At 38.0% G+C, this 17,649-nt stretch overlaps 2 protein-coding genes across 2 annotated transcripts; both read left to right on the top strand.

Moving 5' to 3' along the window:
- Window positions 1-890: 890 nt before the first annotated feature.
- Window positions 891-1,814, top strand: LOC132221802 (olfactory receptor 4N2). The gene has a single exon (XM_059676273.1). The coding sequence runs from the start codon at window positions 891-893 to the stop codon at window positions 1,812-1,814; it is 924 nt and encodes a 307-aa protein (XP_059532256.1).
- Window positions 1,815-15,733: 13,919 nt separating this feature from the next.
- On the top strand, window positions 15,734-16,693 carry LOC132226923 (olfactory receptor 4K2-like). Its single transcript, XM_059681500.1, has one exon. The coding sequence runs from the start codon at window positions 15,734-15,736 to the stop codon at window positions 16,691-16,693; it is 960 nt and encodes a 319-aa protein (XP_059537483.1).
- Window positions 16,694-17,649: the final 956 nt, after the last annotated feature.

Genomic DNA, 17,649 nt, shown 5'->3' with positions numbered 1-17,649 from the left:
TTTATTATTACTTCCACTTCTTTTATGCTATAATTTTTATGATTTGAGATAATTAATTTAATATTTTTATACTGGAAAATTTTATATTATACTAAATGGTTTGTTGAAAGACTCTCCCTTGGGTACCATACTGAGACTCAGAGAAAGAAGATTTGGAGTACAGAATAACTAATTGAGATTCAGATAATGACCATTAAGCTACATGAACAAGTTATGAAATGGTTACACGGTGGTACTTAATCAGGGATACAGATAGGTTACTACCTCTAAGTTAGGTGAAAAGTAGAGTATTTGTTGGGATCCTGATGATCAGTTTGGAGTTAGGGTAGTACAATGATACCAGAGGAAGGGCAAAAAGATTATTACTAAGAGAACACAGAGAGCAAAGCAAAGAGTTAGCTGGCAGAACATGAAATTCAGAGGAACTGAGGAGAGAAAATACTTAGTAAAAATTTTGAGTTAATGAATGAGGGTTCTAATTCCAAGAAACTGGCTAAGCCTCAAGCACAGTACAACCACAAAAGAGCAAAGACCTTGCTAATTGGAGTTATGTTGTATATCAATCAGAAGCTTCTCATATAACTCAAAAAGGTAGGAATCACAAGGTTTAGAATGCCAGACTCTTAAAGTGGAGAGCAGTTCTATGGAAGCCCATTGGTGAATGGGAATGAGTCTGGCTTTAAGAACGGCATTTTTATTTGCTTTCCTGCTTTAAGTCTGGAAGAAGGAAAGGTTCAGAGTTTAACCAGGATATTGGAGAGGGCTGAAACATGTTGTTTTTAATTGAAGCAATAGACATGTAAAATATTTTACTGGAGAAAAACTAGAGTCTATGGAAGAAATAATCATAATAATAAATTCTGCTTCTTAATGTACTGCAGGCAGAGGAGATGGCAATTGAGAATAGCACAGTGGTCACTGAATTCATCCTCCTTGGTCTGACCCAGTCTCAAAATATTCAGCTGCTGGTCTTTGTGCTAGTTTTAATTTTCTACCTCATCATCCTCCCTGGAAATTTCCTCATCATTCTCACCATCAGATCAGACCCTGGCCTCACAGCCCCCCTCTACTTCTTCCTGGGCAACTTGGCATTCCTGGATGCATCCTACTCCTTCATTGTGGCTCCCAGGATGCTGGTGGACTTCCTCTCTGAGAAGAAGGTAATCTCTTACAAGGGTTGCATCACTCAGCTCTTTTTCTTGCACTTCCTTGGAGGGGGGGAAGGGCTACTCCTTGTTGTGATGGCCCTTGACCGCTACATCGCCATCTGCCGTCCTTTACACTATTCAACTGTCATGAACCCCCGAGCCTGCTATGCCTTGCTGTTGGCTCTGTGGCTAGGAGGCTTTGTCCACTCCATCATTCAGGTGGCCCTCATCCTCCGCTTGCCCTTCTGTGGCCCAAACCAACTGGATAACTTTTTCTGCGATGTGCCACAGGTCATCAAGCTGGCCTGCACAGACATCTTTGTGGTGGAACTCCTGATGGTCTTCAACAGTGGCCTGCTCACTCTTCTGTGCTTCCTGGGCCTTCTGGCCTCCTATGCAGTCATCATCTGTCGGGTCCATCGGTCGCCAGCTGAGGGGAAGAACAAAGCCCTGTCCACTTGTACTACTCATGTCATTATTATACTTATCATGTTTGGACCTGCCATCTTCATCTACACTCGCCCCTTCAGAGCCTTCCCAGCTGACAAAGTGGTTTCTCTCTTCCACACTGTGATCTTCCCTTTATTGAATCCTGTGATTTATACTCTTCGCAATCAGGAAATAAAAGCTTCCATGAAGAGGTTGCTTAACCAGCACTTAGCCTGATGAAAGGGAGGAAGGGAAGAATATGAAAATCAAGACTGGAGAATTTCTTCTGAAATTAATGTATACATTCCCAAAACATTTCATTTATTGAGCATCTCCCATTGTCAGAACTATTCTAGGCACTGGAGAAAGAGTTATTAATGAGATAAGTAAAGTTACTGATTTCCTAAAGTTACTTCTGGTGGAAATAGACAGCCATTAAGATAGAAAATAAATAGCATGGTTTCAGGAAGAATACTGTCCTGAAAAATTTATAGAGAGTGTGAAGTCGGAGGGGGTAATCAGTTTACTTTCAGTTTATCAAGACAGGTCTTCTTGAGGAGGTAATATTTTGGTTGATATCCAAAAAAGCAAACCATACAAATATCTACAGGCAGAGCATTCTAGGCAGAGAAAACAGGTAGTGCAACAATCTGAAGATAGTATGAACTAGGTATATTTAAGAAACACAACAAAATTCAAATTGACTGATATATAATAAGTGAATGTGTAAACAATTAGAGTTAAAGTTAGAGATACTGCTGGGTGTATAACATACATGTGGGTCTATAAACTGAGTATAGAGTTACTTTTTTGTAATAATAATGTCATTCTAAGGTTTGAAGCAACAGTGATTTCTCTAACATAGTTTTATAAATTACTTAGGGCTGTAAACACGTAATTCTGTGCAAATATCAATAAGGGTGGAGCAAAAGTAGATTTTTCAGTTCCTCCTTTGGAAAAAAATACAATCACTAATAAATAATAATATAATAATAAACTTTGTGTTTTGCATCCTCACAACTGTAAACCTACCAATGGGGAAATTATGTTTATAAATATATTTTCCCCATAATTAGAGAAAGGGAAAAGAAAGCTGGTCATTTTTTTTACAGGATTTTTCTTTTGTGTGTGTATATATATATATATATATATATATATATATATATGTATATATATATATATATATATAATTGATTTTTTACAGAGAGGAAGGGAGAGGGATAGAGAGTTAAAAACATCGATGAGAGAGAAACATTGCTCAGCTGCCTCCTGCACACTCCCCAGTGGGAATGTGCCCGCAACCAAGGTACATGCCCTTGACTGGAATCAAACCTGGGACCCTTCAGTCCGCAGGCTGATGCTCTATCCGCTGAGCAAAACCGGTTAGGGCAAGCTGGTCATTTTTATGTGAAAAGGTGATGGAAACATTTCACTTTCTTTTCTCCAGAATGTCATGATTACTTCTAGCAGATTTGTATGACTCATAGCTATTTGTTGATCTCATCCTCTGTTGATTTCGCACTGAGTATAATGATGATAGTTCTTTAATGAACCAGTCGGGAAGCTATTGCATCCTAGTTATTTTAAACACAGTATGATTTAATATACACAGTTTTGTGCTTACAAAATAGTTGAAAAGTCCGGAAGAACATACAGTATGCTGGGCATCCAGAGATGACTTCTAGAACAATACAAAGACCTAGACTATCAAGACAGTGGTTTTGCCTACAATCTTTGCTATCTGTTGTCAGAAAAATGCCACCACGTTAGCCACAGAACTGGGATGGGGTCAAGATGATGATCCAGAGCCAATGTGTACCTATCAGGTCTCCTCTAGCCAAACAAAGCCTTTTCTGCTACTGCCTCCCTGCCTAATTAACTTAACCAAATCAAGTCTCATGAATACACTGAGTGGGCAGCATCCAAAGAAAATCTGTTACCAAAAAATACAAGGGACTAATTTTTATTTTTAAAAATAATCAAAATTACAGTGTTTATGAATATAATTCATGTGCATGGTAAAAATATTCAGAGTATAGAAAGTATTCTAATTTCTTCTTTCCCATCCTCACTCTTAGCTTATCATCTAACTTCCTATTTCACTGAGAATAGGAGCAGAAGAAAATTCCACAAGCTCCTACCACTACATCTACCCATACACCTGCACCTGGACCATGCTTCCTTTTCTCTCTCCTGAGACTGGGTGACAAATACTCTCCTACAGAAGCCGATTCCTTCATCTGAGCTTCAGAATCCATCTACTCTTTACTTCTCAGGGCATTTACTTTGGTAATTCTCCTCTGGCTCTTCTGCACCATTATTTTTTTTCTCCCTATTGAATTTCCCCCTCAGCATATAAGCTCATTTCTTTCACCTTAAATAGAATCCTTTGTCACCTTTCTCCTTCCACATATTACCCCATTTCTCTCCTCTTTACAGCAAAGCTCTCAAACTTGTTTATACTTAAGAAAAGTAGTAGATATTTTAAGAACAGTTTAGCTTTATAGAAAAGTTAAGCAGAAAATATAGTTTCCATATAATCTGCCCCCCACAACACCCATGTATTTTTCCCTATTAATATCTTGCATTAGTGTGGAGCATTTGTTACAACTGATGAACTAATACTGATACATTATTTAAAAATGTCATTGGTTTACATTTCTATAGGTTTTGACAAATAGCATTGTCATATGTCCACCATTATAGTATCATACAGAATAGTTTTACTGTCCTAAAAATTCTATGTGCTCTGCCTGTACATTCCACCCTCCCTTCCCTCTACCTCAAGCCTCGGGTGACCACTGACCTTTTGACTTTCTTTGTAGTTTTGCCTTTTGCATAATGTTATATAGTTGGAATATACAGTATTTAGCCTTTTCAGGCTGGCATGTTTATGCCCTCTGCTTCCAATTTCTTTCCTTTTCAACTCATCTGATCAGGCCAATAAAACAGCTCTTGTCACGATCGTCAATGATATCAATGATCTTTATTTAGGTCTTGTATTTGATTCCTGAGCAGCATCTGACACAGTGGGTCACTGCCTTCTCAGGAATCCACTTTCATAGTCTCCCTCCACTAAACCAGCTGTTTTCTCATTTTTCTTTGAGAGTTTCTCCTTAGCTGTCCAGCTTTTAATTTCAACTACATGTTGATTAACTCTATACATATCTTTCTTGTGAACTCTAGGCTCCTGTCCCAGAGCCAGCATCCTATGCCACTGCAACAGCTCAACTTTAATGTATTAGTGTCGCCTCACACATAATATTCCAGACTGACGCTTCATCTTTACTACACCCTTCTCTCCACCCCACAACCCATCTTGGTGAATTGTAATTCCACCCTTCCAATCTCTAGTCCAAAATATTGGATTCATAATATTTTAGAAACATTTTCTCTCATATTACACATGCAATGTATTAGCAAGTATGGATTAGCTCTGCCATCATAAAACTGCTAGAATAGATGATCTCTCCTTCAAATTCTACCATCTGAGCCCAAACCATCATCTTTTATGGCTGTAGCCTCTTTACTAGTCTCAATTTTGTTCTTGTCCTATTTTAGTTTATTTTTAGCTGAGCATCTAGAATCACCTATTTAAAATACAGTCACATCATCACCCTCCTTTTCTCAAAACCCTCAATAACTCCCATCTTACTTAAAGGGCTGAAGTCCTTCCTTGTTATCTACCATAAAAATCCATACAACCCAACCCTTTCTATATCAAAACTCCTCCCCCGTTCCTCTCTCTGACCTCTCATCCTACTCCATTCCACATTGTTCAGCCCTACTGGCCTCCTGCTCCTAGAATGTGCCACGTTGTCCCAGCCCCTCCCAGGACTTTGGATTTACTGTTTCCTCTGTCTGGAATGTGCTTTCTGAAGGTGTTGATTGGCATGACTCACTTCATAATTTATTTCAGTCCTTTCCTTAAATATCACCTTTCCATGTGAGACCTTCCCTGACCACCCTCTTAAAAGTTGCAACCCACTCTCACAATTCTCCATATCCCTCTTCCCTACATTACTTTTGTCCACAGTATTTATCACCTATTAACATGACATATGTCCCACATATTTATTTTATTGCCTGTCTTTTTCCAATATCCATGAAAGCAGGGAGTTATTTGTCAACTGCCTGGCAGAAAGTAGGTGCTCATAAATATTTATTAAATAAATGAATTTAAAATAATGTGAAAATTAGATACAATTCAACCACTCAGAAATATCTAATATTAAAATTTTGTCAGTTTTACAGGTATAAACTGTAGGGCCCGACTATAGGGTTAAGCCTTGGACTGACTTGTTGGCAAAGCCACAAACAAGTCCCAGCTTAGAGGGCACAGTCCTCTTAGTATAATTAGGCTTGACCTTATGATGCTCCCTAGATCTTATCTGGGAAGCTAATGGGCTGAGGGAGATGTAGCAAGTGCTGCCAAAACAAGTGAAACTCACAAGAACATTGTAACTATGGTGACCACTACCTTGTTTACCTCTGGCTATAAAATAAAGGCTCAGCTTGCCTCTGGATCTCTCTCTGTGGACTCAGCCAGGCACAGGAAGATCCAGACCCAGCTTATTCTCTTTGTCTGTCACTTCTTCATCCTGTGCCACCCTCCCTCAGGCTTGCGGAACCCTTGGCTGAGCTGGCTCGGCACAATAAACACCTTCTTCTTCACTGAATTGCTTTTGCTCCTTTGTCAAAGATCATTGCCTATACTTGTGTGGGTCTATTTTAGGCTATGTAGTGTGTTTCATTGAGCTATGTATTCTTTCATTAATACAGTGCTGTCTTGATTAAAGTGTCTTCAGGATATGTCTTAAAGTTGTTAGTGTGAGTCCTGCCACTTTGTGCTTTTTTTAGTTCTGGGCTGGCTATTCCAAGATTATTGTCTTCCCTTATAAATTTTAGAATTATTTCATTGATATCTACAAAATCCCTCTTTCACTTTTAAAGACTCTTGTGTTTATATTGAGTTACCAGGATAATGCTGGATGATCTCCCTATTCTAAGTTTAGTTTATCAGCAGCCTTAATTTTATCTGAAAAATCTCTTTTGCCAATTAAGGTTATAATACTGTAAACATTATCTATCTATATAAAAGGCTAAGTGACTGACTGGCCAGCCTGTACATATGATGGACACTGGCAATTTAAAAATCGATGGAGATTTTCACACCTATTTGAATGATGATTCCATCGATTCAATGGATGATGCGGAAAAGGGAAAATTTCCCATGAATATTTTAATAGTATTACTCCTTCAGGAATGCTGTGTCGTAAATTAAAATTGAAAGTAGGTGCAATCATCATGCTACTGAGAAATCTTAATAGTAAATGGGATCTTTGTAATCGTACTAGATTTATTATCAAAAGATTGTGACCTAATATAATCAAAGCTGAAGTATTAACAGGATCTGTGGAAGGAGAGGTTGTTCTAATTCCAAGAATTTATTTGTCCCTGTCTGACACTGGCCTCCTGCCACAACCTGCATGGTGGGTTTCAGGATCTGAAGGAGGGGCTGATGCACAAATGAAAATACTATACAAGAAATATGAATTTAGAAGGCATGGGGGGCCAGGTAGAGACCTCTTTCTTGAAGAGACACCCTGACCTCTGGCCGGTCCGCTTTTAATTTACTGGAATACACATTTGCCCTTTAGCAATGCATACAGGCATATCAAAGGTAAAGTTTGGTAAACAGTAAAAGGATTATCAGGTTAGGAAACTGCCTTGAGCCACCACTATCTCAACACTCAGTGCTTAGCATCAGCTCTGCTAACGCCCAAGGTCCATTGGCCTTCCACGTTCCTTGGTGCACTAACAGTATTGGCAAGCGGTAGCTTCCCGCAGCCTCCCATTTAAATTAATTTGAAGACAGTTTCCTGTGATGCCAGCATTTGCGATGACTATTAATAAATCACAAGGAAAGGGAGAAACTAAGATGGCGGCATAGGGAAATGCCGAGATTGCTGCCTCCTACAACAACTTCTAAACACAATAAAGGGACAGAACGGACATTTGTCCAGAACTTACAGGAGGGCTGGCAGAGTGGAAATTCTACAACTAGAAGGAAAGAGAAAAGCACATTGAGGGTCAGGAGCTGCGGAAGTAAAGTGCAAAGGTACGGAGGCTCGGGAGTGCGTGGAAAGGGGCTGGTACCTGAGGACACGGCTGTCTTTTTGAATCGGGAGGGAGTCACAAGCTCCCGACTGCTCTGAACTCCAGTTCCGGGAAGTCTCTGGGGACCCAGGACTCATTCGGGGAGATACTGGACTGTCTGGCAGCAGGCAGAACTCAGAACTCAGAGGTGCTTGCAGCAATTATCCGGACACTGAGACGCGCACGGCCCCATAGGGCAGGACTGAGAATCCGCCATAGTTCCTTGCTCCGCCCTTTGATTCCCTGAGACCCCGCCCCACGCAGGCTGCTGCAGAGGCTTTTGCATATGAATGCCCTGGCCCTTTGCAACCTGAAAATTAACTAACAAACCGCAGCTGGGCCACAGACCCAGAACTTCCAAGAGAAGGCCCAAGGCCCCACAGCAGCTTGCATTGCTTCACAGCTGGGCCTCGTCAGGGCACCTCCAAACTCCAAAAAAGGAAGGGGAATCTGCAGTTCTCTTCATAGCTCCTGCTGGGTAACCTCCAAGAGCCAGTGTACCCAGTGGTCAGAGGGGGACCATCCGGATTACAACTCCTCAGATCCATAAGGGACACACCCAGGGGGCAGACTCAGTGAGCACCAAAGCCCCACTGAAGCAAGTCTTGCCCCAGAAGGGTGTCTTCAGCACAGAAGTTCTCCCACTGCAGACAGCTGATTCTCACTGCCAATTGGCCTGGAGGTAAACTCCTCCCAGTGATCCTACAACAATCAAGGCATAACTACAACAAGACTGCGCACAAAACCCACAAGGGGGTGCACCAAGAGTGTCTACCTCAGGTAACGGGGGAGGCTGAGCCACTGGGCCCTACAGGACACCTAGCACACAAAACCACTCTACCAACACAGGGAAGCATAAAAAAATGCGGAGACAAAGAAACAGGTCACAAATGACAGACATGGAGGAAAGCAAACGACTAGATATAGAGTTCAAAACCACGTTTATAAGGTTTTTCAAGGATTTTATGGAAACCGCTGATAAATTTAGTGAGACCCTCAAGAAATCTAGTGAGACCCTCGAGGATATGAAAAAGGACCAACTAGAAATTAAGCATACACTGACTGAAATAAAGAATAATATACAGAGATCCAACAGCAGACAAGAGGATCCCAAGAATCAAGTCAAAGATTTCAAATACAAAGAAACAAAAAATACCCAACCGAAAAAGAGAAAAGAAAAAAGATTCCAAAAATATGAAGATAGTGTAAGGAGCCTCTGGAACAACTTCAAGCGTACCAACATCAGAATTATAGGGATACCAGAAGAAGAGAGAGGGCAAGATATTGAAAACCTATTTGAAGAAATAATGACAGAAAACTTCCCCTACCTGGTCAAAGAAATAGACTTACAAGTTCAGGAAGTGCAGAGAACGCCAAACAAAAGGAACCCAAAGAGGACCACACCAAGACACATCATAATTAAAATGCCAAGAGCAAAAGACAAAGAGAAAATCTTAAAAGCAGCAAGAGAAAGAAAGTCAGTTACCTACAAGGGAGTACCCATACGACTGTCAGCTGATTTCTCAACAGAAACCATGCAGGCCAGAAGAGAGTGGCAAGAAATATTCAAAGTGATGAATAGCAAGCACCTACAACCAAGATTACTTTATCCAGCAAAGCTATCATTCAGAATAGAAGGTCAGATAAAGAGCTTCACAGATAAGAAAAAGCTAAAGGACTTCATCACCACCAAACCAGCATTGTATGAAATGCTGAAAGGTATTCTTTAAGAAGAGGAAGAAGAAAAAGGAACTCTTACCATTTGCCACAGCATGGATGGAACTGGAGAGCAGATAAATACCACATGATCTCACTCATGTGTGGAATATAATGAGCAACATAAACTGATGAACAAGGACTGATCCAGAGATGGAGAGGCATTGATTGGACTGTAGGGCCTTGGAGGGAAGGTAGGGGAGGGTGGGGGTAAGAGGGAAAGATCAACCAAAGGACTTATATGCAAGCATATAGGCCTAACCAATGGACATGGACAACGGGGGAGGGGGGTGAGGGCATGAGCGGGGGGGGGGGGTAGGGGTAACGTGGGGATAAGGACACATATGTAATATCTTAATCAATAAAAAATATATTTAAAAAAATAAATCACAAGGACAAATTCTAGACAGAGTAGGAATATTCCTACCTGAACCCCGTTTTCGGACATGGTCAGTTACATGTTGCTTTCTTTCAAGTTCGAAGAGCGTGTGATGTTAAAGTTAAACTTGTAAATACTTTATCACAAGGGAAGTTAGTCAAGCACTCTGAAAGTATTTTTTACTCTTAATGTGGTATACAGGGAGATATTAGAATAAGTTTAATCAATTTATCAGTCATTGTTTTTTATCAATGTTGTTTTTATATCATGTTTTTGTTGTTTTTATATCATGTCTTTGTTGTTATATCATGTTGTTTAGTTATTAATCAATTTATATATTATTTTCATATACATTTGACTAATTTTCTTTCCTCTCTGACACTTCTATTATAGAGAAAGGGTGGATAGCGGTATTAAAATATTTCTTCTAATTAATTTCCTTTCAATGTGCATGAATCTGTGCACCAGGCCACTAGTAATATTATAAATTCTTACATATTTTTGCATCTATATCTATTTTTCAGTACTCTCAGGTCCCTTACATTAATTTTTTCATTGTATCACATGCTTCTCATGAGTCATTTAAATATTGTGGCTTTATAATACTTTTGCATATTAGAAATATTATTTCTAATTCTTTACTACTCACATCTGACTTTCTTCTAGAAATATTTTGAAAATTATTTTGTTAAATCAAAAAACTTACATAGCGGTTATAGGACTTTATGTATTGAATGTTATTGATTTTTTCCATCCAATAACACAGTATATGTTTCAATTTATTCCAGTTGTTTTATTTTTTTTTATAAAGTAATATAGTTTGTTGTCACACAAATACAACATAGTCCTGATTCATATTATTCCTATTTGTATATCTTAATGTTCATCTGAATAGGCTGTGTTTTATTATATACTTTAACAGGTAATTGATTTATAAGAAGCTATCGGTTTTATTTGCTTATTTTGTAACTGGCCACTGTACTGAATTTCCTGATTTTGCTTTTTAAAATTCTACTTTATAAATCATCTTAAAGTAAAATTGATTTTAGTTTCTTTTGGTATGCAGTTCTATGAATTTTAGCACATGTGTAAATCATGTAACCACTACCACAACCAATTACAGAACCGTTTCATAATGCCCCAGAAGCTCTTCATGCTCTTTTAAAAAATTTATACTTATTTTTACTGTTGAGAGTACTACAGATGTCCCCTCTATTCCCCCACCACCTCCCTCCACCCAGCCCCTGTCCACCCCAGGCCCCCACCATATTATTGTCCATGCCCATGGGCCACGCACACACACATATAAGTTCTTTGTTTAATCTATTCCCCCCACCTCACCTTTTCTCTGAGATTTGTCAGTCTGTGCCATGCTTCCAGGCCTCTGGACCTCTTTTGTTGGTTAGTTTATTTTGTTCATTAGCTTCCACATATAAGTGAGATCATGTGATACTTGTCTTTCTCTGACTGGCTTATTTCACTTAGCATAATATTCTCCAGGTCTCTCCATGCTGTCTCAAAGGGTAAGAGATCCTTCTTTTTTTTTTACTGCTGCATAGTATTCCATGGTGTAAATGTACCACAGCTTTTTTTTATCCATTAATCTACTGATGGGCACTTGGGCTGTTTTCAGATCTTAGCCATCCTATATAATAAAGAGCTAACATGCAAATGGTTGTCATGCCTTTGTGCCCTCGCGCCCTCACACTGGGGCTGGGGGACCTGAGGTTGTGGCCCCTGCCTTGGCACCAGGGCCGGAAGACCTGAGGCCAGGCCGGGGGACCGGAGGCCGCGCCATCCACCCTGGCGCCAGGGCCAGGGAACCTGAGGCTACTCAGGGGGCCTGAAGCCACACCCCCTGTTCAGCACCAGGCTGGGGGACCTAAGGCTGCACCCCCCACGTGGTGGAACTTGACAGGGGACCTGAAGCTGTGCCCCCTGCCTGTCACCGGGCCGGGTGACCTGAGGCTGTGCCCCCCACCCTGCGGGGCTTGATGGGGGTGGGGCCGGCTGGGTCTGGGTCTTGTGCAATCTCAAGGCATGCGTGGATGGGTGGGGACTTGACTCTGGGCCCCACAGCGCACCCCACACTCTGACAAGAGGGAGATTTTCATATACATTTTACTAATTTTCTTTCATCTCTGACACTTGTATTATAGAGAAAGGGCAAATAGCAATATTAAAATATTTCCTCTAATAATTCCCTTTTAATGTGCACAAATTTAGTGCAGTGGGCCACTAGTTGTAAATAATGCTGCTATGAATATAAAGGTGCATATATTCTTTCTGATTGGTGTTTTGGGATTCTTAGGATTTATTCCTAGAAGTGGGATCACTGGGTCAAACGGCAGTTCAATTTTTTATTTTTTTGAGGAAACTCCATAATGTTTTCCACAGTGACTGCACCAGTCTGCATTTCCACCACCAGAGTATTAAGGTTCCCTTTTCTTTACATACTCATCAGCACTTGTTTTGTTGACTGATTGATTGTAGCTATTCTGACAGATGTGAGGTAATACCTCATGGTCATTTTAATTTGCATCTCTTGGATGATTAGTAACTTTGAGCACTCTTTCATATGCCTCTTGGCCTTCTGTATATCTTCTCTGGAGAAGTGTCTATTTAGGTCCTTTGCCCATTTTTTAATTGGATTGTTTGTTTTCCTAAATTATCTTTAATTTTTTTATTTTTCTGTTAATTTTCTTGCCTTTTCCATGATAACTCCAGTAATAATGATATACACTTACCTTTTGTTTTAAACCAGGGCAAATACTTTACATTTTACCACATCTTTGTGTGTGATGGTTGGCTTTTTAATTTTTCTTTCTTTTTGGGGGTCTTTTTAGTCATTTCCTTTCTCTCTCTTTAACAGATGAAAACATTTAAAGATCTTAAAGATTTAGTCACTTTTTTTCTTATTTCAGAGTCATAAAGGAATGTGATCAGCTGGGAAGACTACATTGGGCTGGTTTGCTAGTCCTGTGGGGAATGTAGAGTAGGTATGGTAGTTGTGAAGGGTTCAAATCACTGAGCTATTTGGGAAGAAAGTTGGGTTTGGAGAGCAAGTCACAGATAAATGATTGGCCTTCAGGTAAACATGGCAAGATTCTCAGTTATGGTTTTAAGTTGAGAATCCACATCTAGTATTTTCCTGGATTATGTTTCATGGACACTTCAAAAAATAATATTAATAATTATTAAAATCTCCGCTATTCCTTCTACCATATTTTATCCAGCAATTCCTCTGTGCCAGGTATAGTGCTGAATGCTTTACATTTGTTTGTATAGTTCAATTCTTACATCATCCCTCTAGGGTACTTGCATAGTAACTGTTTCACTTCTTCCAGGTACTTTGGGTTTTCCAACTTGCCCTACCTCTTCCTCAGATTTCAGCCACCTGTGGCAGCAGCTATCATACCTTTTAGCCTGTACTAATTTTTAATGTCCTTACCATAAAAAGAGTAATTTTCCAACTTTGGCACATAGAATACTGGGGCAGAAAGGTAGCAATATTTCCATATTCAAAGCAATTTTTTGCTCCTTAAATACTTCTTAAATGGCTTTGCAAAGCTCTCCTCCTAGTCCAGTGCCAGTTGTGCTGTTTCTGTAATCACACTATCTCAACATGATATGCATCTTCACTTTCAATAGCAAAGACACTCCTCACAGTTCTTGCAACTTTGGGGAAAGTTGCTAAACATTTTAATAACTCCCACTGCAAATAGATCGTTGTGTCTAATCCCTGATCTCCTAAATGTTGCTGTCTTCGAGTGGCTTTCATACCAAGACTAGAGAAAATATATATCCATATTCCACACTTCTGATGCTTACTAAGGACTATGGTGATTTCAGTAGGCTTGTGAATCTTGGAGGATGTGGTGTTTTTGATCCCTGATGAGTAGCTGGTAGGTTAACAGCTGGAAATAATATTAAGGATCTTGAGAAGCAATTTTAGTTTGTGTTCTTCAGTTAGCAAAAAATATTTGTTTATAATTATATAAAGCAAAAATAATAGAGGAGTAGTAAAGAAAATTTTATATATATATATATATATATATATATATATATATATATATATATATATATATAATTTGTCTATAAGGATGAATAATTCCACTAAATAGGTACTGGAGGTACCCTTCTGAAACGAGAGGAGGTAAAAACCTGACAACTCTATTCACTGACAATGAATACATAATACATTTATTATGTATGTAAACTGGATATAGTAAGAGTTTCCACGCTCTCATTAATAACTACATTATTAAGTCAGGAAAGTAGGAGAAATATTTAAATATATAAGGCTGAGAATTTTCAGTGAATTTAATACATTAAGGTACTCATATAATTTTCATATGAAAATAAGTAATTTAACTTTAAAAAGATGAAGTTGTTTTGGAAGCATATATCTGTGTCTAATTTATGAATTGAAACTTAGAATATTTTTACTGCAATTATTACTACTAGTATTAATACAATAAGTCAAACTGATTATTTTTGAACAGTATTCTTAAATTTGCTTTGGGAAACCTGGAGAGTTCATGAATCTTACCCAGAAAATATTTTTACTGCTTTATATAAACCACCTAATTTAATTCTCACAGACAAAGAAGCAAATCTCTGAGAGGCTACTGAGGAATGATCAAGATCACAGAGCAAGTCAAGAATACTTTAACCATTAGCCCTTTTGCCACAGTTCAGTTTTAAGATTTCTGGAATATTGTTCTCTGAGAAATCAAAAAAATATTCATCAATATTGATAGAACAATTTGAATATGTAAAGTATATGAGGGTGAAACCATATATTTTTCCAAATGGGAAAAAGGGAGGTTGCCTAGATGAAAAGTGCCATAGGACATATTTGCAGAACTTGAAATGTGCTCTAAATTGAAAAGTCAATTTTGAAATGAGTCCTCTTTCAGTTGGCTCTGGTGTCACTTTGACATGCTGCCATCAATGTGGGTTTTTTGTTTGCTTTGTTTTGTTTTTAGCATCTTATATTCTGGTACTACAAGATACCCAGCACTCATCTTATGCATTTCCTGGCCCAGTCCTAAAACTTTTTTTTTCCCTAATCAATAAAAATAAATGTATTTGAGCAGCATGAGGAAAATTGAAAGAGGGATTTCTTCTTTTTTTAAATGTTTCTATGAGATTATGAAGTAACAAGGTTGAGAATAACTCTCATATGTTATGGATATATCATTTGGTCATCAGTAGTTTTATGGAATTAGAAATTAATTTATCATTTAAATTTTAATAGATAAAAATAGTACTTATCAATACTGACAAAACACTTTGAAAGTAGGCAAGTGAAATGAGAATGAAACTGGATTTTTCTGTAGCTGAGAAGATTGGGAATTCACTTAAATGAAAAATCATTTATCACCCTTGTAAACTAAGTTAGTCCTCTGAAATCATGTTAAACTGTTATTTAAATCCAGTGCTCAACAATAATGGATTCAATATAATTGCTTTTTTCTTTTGGTTTAACAGAAACTGTTGCTATTTCCACCTTTATTTAACTTTTTTATTTATCTGGTTTATTATGTAGAGCACACTAACTCAGTGTAATCTTCCTCTATAAATATTGATTATATAACATTCAGAACAGGAAATTATAGTGTGGGTATGTGATGAATATAAACCAACATGTACTAATGCTAGTCAAAACCAAGAAGTTGTCCATTTGAATTGATATCTCATAGCAATTGTTAAGTGATTCCAAAAAGAAAAAATTGTTACTGAGATAGTTATTAGTTGGATTTTAGGCAATAATCAATACTCTAGTAAAGTATTAACTAATATCATAACTCCTTATTATGTACTTATAGAAGTGTCACATTTTCTAGCTCTATCATTCTGTTCCATTTTGTCATTTTAGAGCAAAGTCTGTAGATCAATGGAGGGGTTCAACCATTCCAGAGTGTCTGAATTTGTGTTACTTGGACTTACTGATTCTCCTGAGCTCCAGATTTTCTTCAATGTGATATTTTTCATTTTCTATTTAATGACCATGTTGGGTAACTGCCTGATTTTGTTCACGATCCTGTCCACCCCACACCTTCACTCCCCCATGTACTTCCTACTCAGCAATTTGTCTCTCATTGACATGTGCCTGTCCTCTTTTGCCACTCCAAAGATGATCATGGACTTCTTTGCTCAACGCAAGACCATCTCCTTTGAGGGTTGCATTTCTCAGATCTTCTTATTGCACCTCTTCACTGGGACTGAGATTGTGCTGCTGATCTCCATGTCTTTTGACAGGTACATTGCCATATGCAAACCTCTCCATTATTCAACTATTATAAGCCAAAGAGTATGTGTTGGGCTTGTGGTAACTTCTTGGATGGTGGGCTTCCTGCATACAATGAGCCAGTTAGCTTTTATTCTCTATTTACCCTTCTGTGGCCCCAATGTTATAGATAGTTTCTTCTGTGACCTTCCTTTGGTCATCCAGCTGTCTTGTATAGATATATATGTCCTTGGGGTTTTCATGATCTCAACCAGTGGTGTGATTGCTCTTATAAGTTTTCTGCTTTTGCTCACCTCATACATTATTGTTCTTGTTACTATCAAGGACCACTCTTCCATAGGATCATCTAAGGCTTTTTCTACCTGCACTGCACATTTCATTGTTGTGTTAATGTTCTTTGGGCCCTGCATCTTCATCTACGTGTGGCCCTTCACAAACTTCCTAGTGGACAAAGTTCTCTCTGTTTTCTATACCATCTTCACCCCTTTTTTGAATCCACTTATCTATACTCTGAGAAATCAGGAAGTGAAAACAGCTGTGATGAAGAAACTAAGTAATCAATATTTATATCTTGGGAAAAGGACCCCAAGATATCCAGTGCAGTGAACAGAGACCTCCTGTCTGAGATTTCGTATCCTGAGTTCTGTCCTTGGTGCAATAGAAAAATTAAACTCACTAGCTGCCTTTTCAGTTATTTAGTCTAAATTCATGAAAATAAAAAGCCAAGGTTGAAAAATATAAAATATCTTGCTTAAAAGTCAGTGCAATGTTTACAATCCTTTTAAGATTATGAATCCATTTAAAAATCTGTCAAAAATCTATTTTTTTCCCATAGAAAAATGTACACATCAAATTTGTGAACATGAATTCAGGTTTTATAGATCGAACCCTATAAACATACTTAGATTAAGACTACTTAGAGAAGGCTGAGATAAAATATTCTTCACTAGTATTTTAACTCAGAACATATCACTCAGCTGCATAACTTTGTGGTACTCTGATGGTATCCACATGTAGAGCTTTAACTTAGAGTTTTGGGCATAATAAGTTGTGTTTTTTTTCCATAGCAGCAGAATATTTTCATGAAAAAATTGAGATAATAAACAGATTATTTTGAATATTGTTGAACAATCTTGATTTAATGGGTCTAATTGTTTGAGTTCTGAGTCAACTTTGAACAAAAGAGAACAGTTTGGAGGTCCTGAAATTTAACAATATGGTTTCTTAATAGGCACATAATTATCACACTTGATAATTGATATAGCAGATAATTAATCAAACTTTTAAAAGTTTAAGTCATTAAAACCTGGCTGAATATCATAGATATGATGAATTCATTTAATTCTAAGATAAAACATTTGGAAAATTATTAACTGTTAAATTTGTGACATTTTTATCTCAAATAAAATATTCAAAAGTATTATTAGTCTTAGTATGAGTTTTGGGTCTTATTTTCAATATAACATAACCTGTGGAAGAAAATAATTTTTTAAAAAAATACATTTTATTGATTTTTTACAGAGAGGAAGGGATAGGGATAGAGCATTAGAAACATCGATGAG

The sequence above is a fragment of the Myotis daubentonii genome, chromosome 1 (genome assembly GCF_963259705.1).
Source record: "Myotis daubentonii chromosome 1, mMyoDau2.1, whole genome shotgun sequence".
NCBI classification, from domain to species: Eukaryota; Metazoa; Chordata; class Mammalia; order Chiroptera; family Vespertilionidae; genus Myotis; species Myotis daubentonii.
This window is presented reverse-complemented; position numbering and strand designations above follow the sequence as displayed.

What these genes read in the sequence shown, in the direction of transcription:
- LOC132226923 (XM_059681500.1), top strand. Translation starts at nt 15,734, where the DNA reads ATGGAGGGGTTCAACCATTCCAGAGTGTCTGAATTTGTGTTACTTGGA.
- LOC132221802 (XM_059676273.1), top strand. Translation starts at nt 891, where the DNA reads ATGGCAATTGAGAATAGCACAGTGGTCACTGAATTCATCCTCCTTGGT.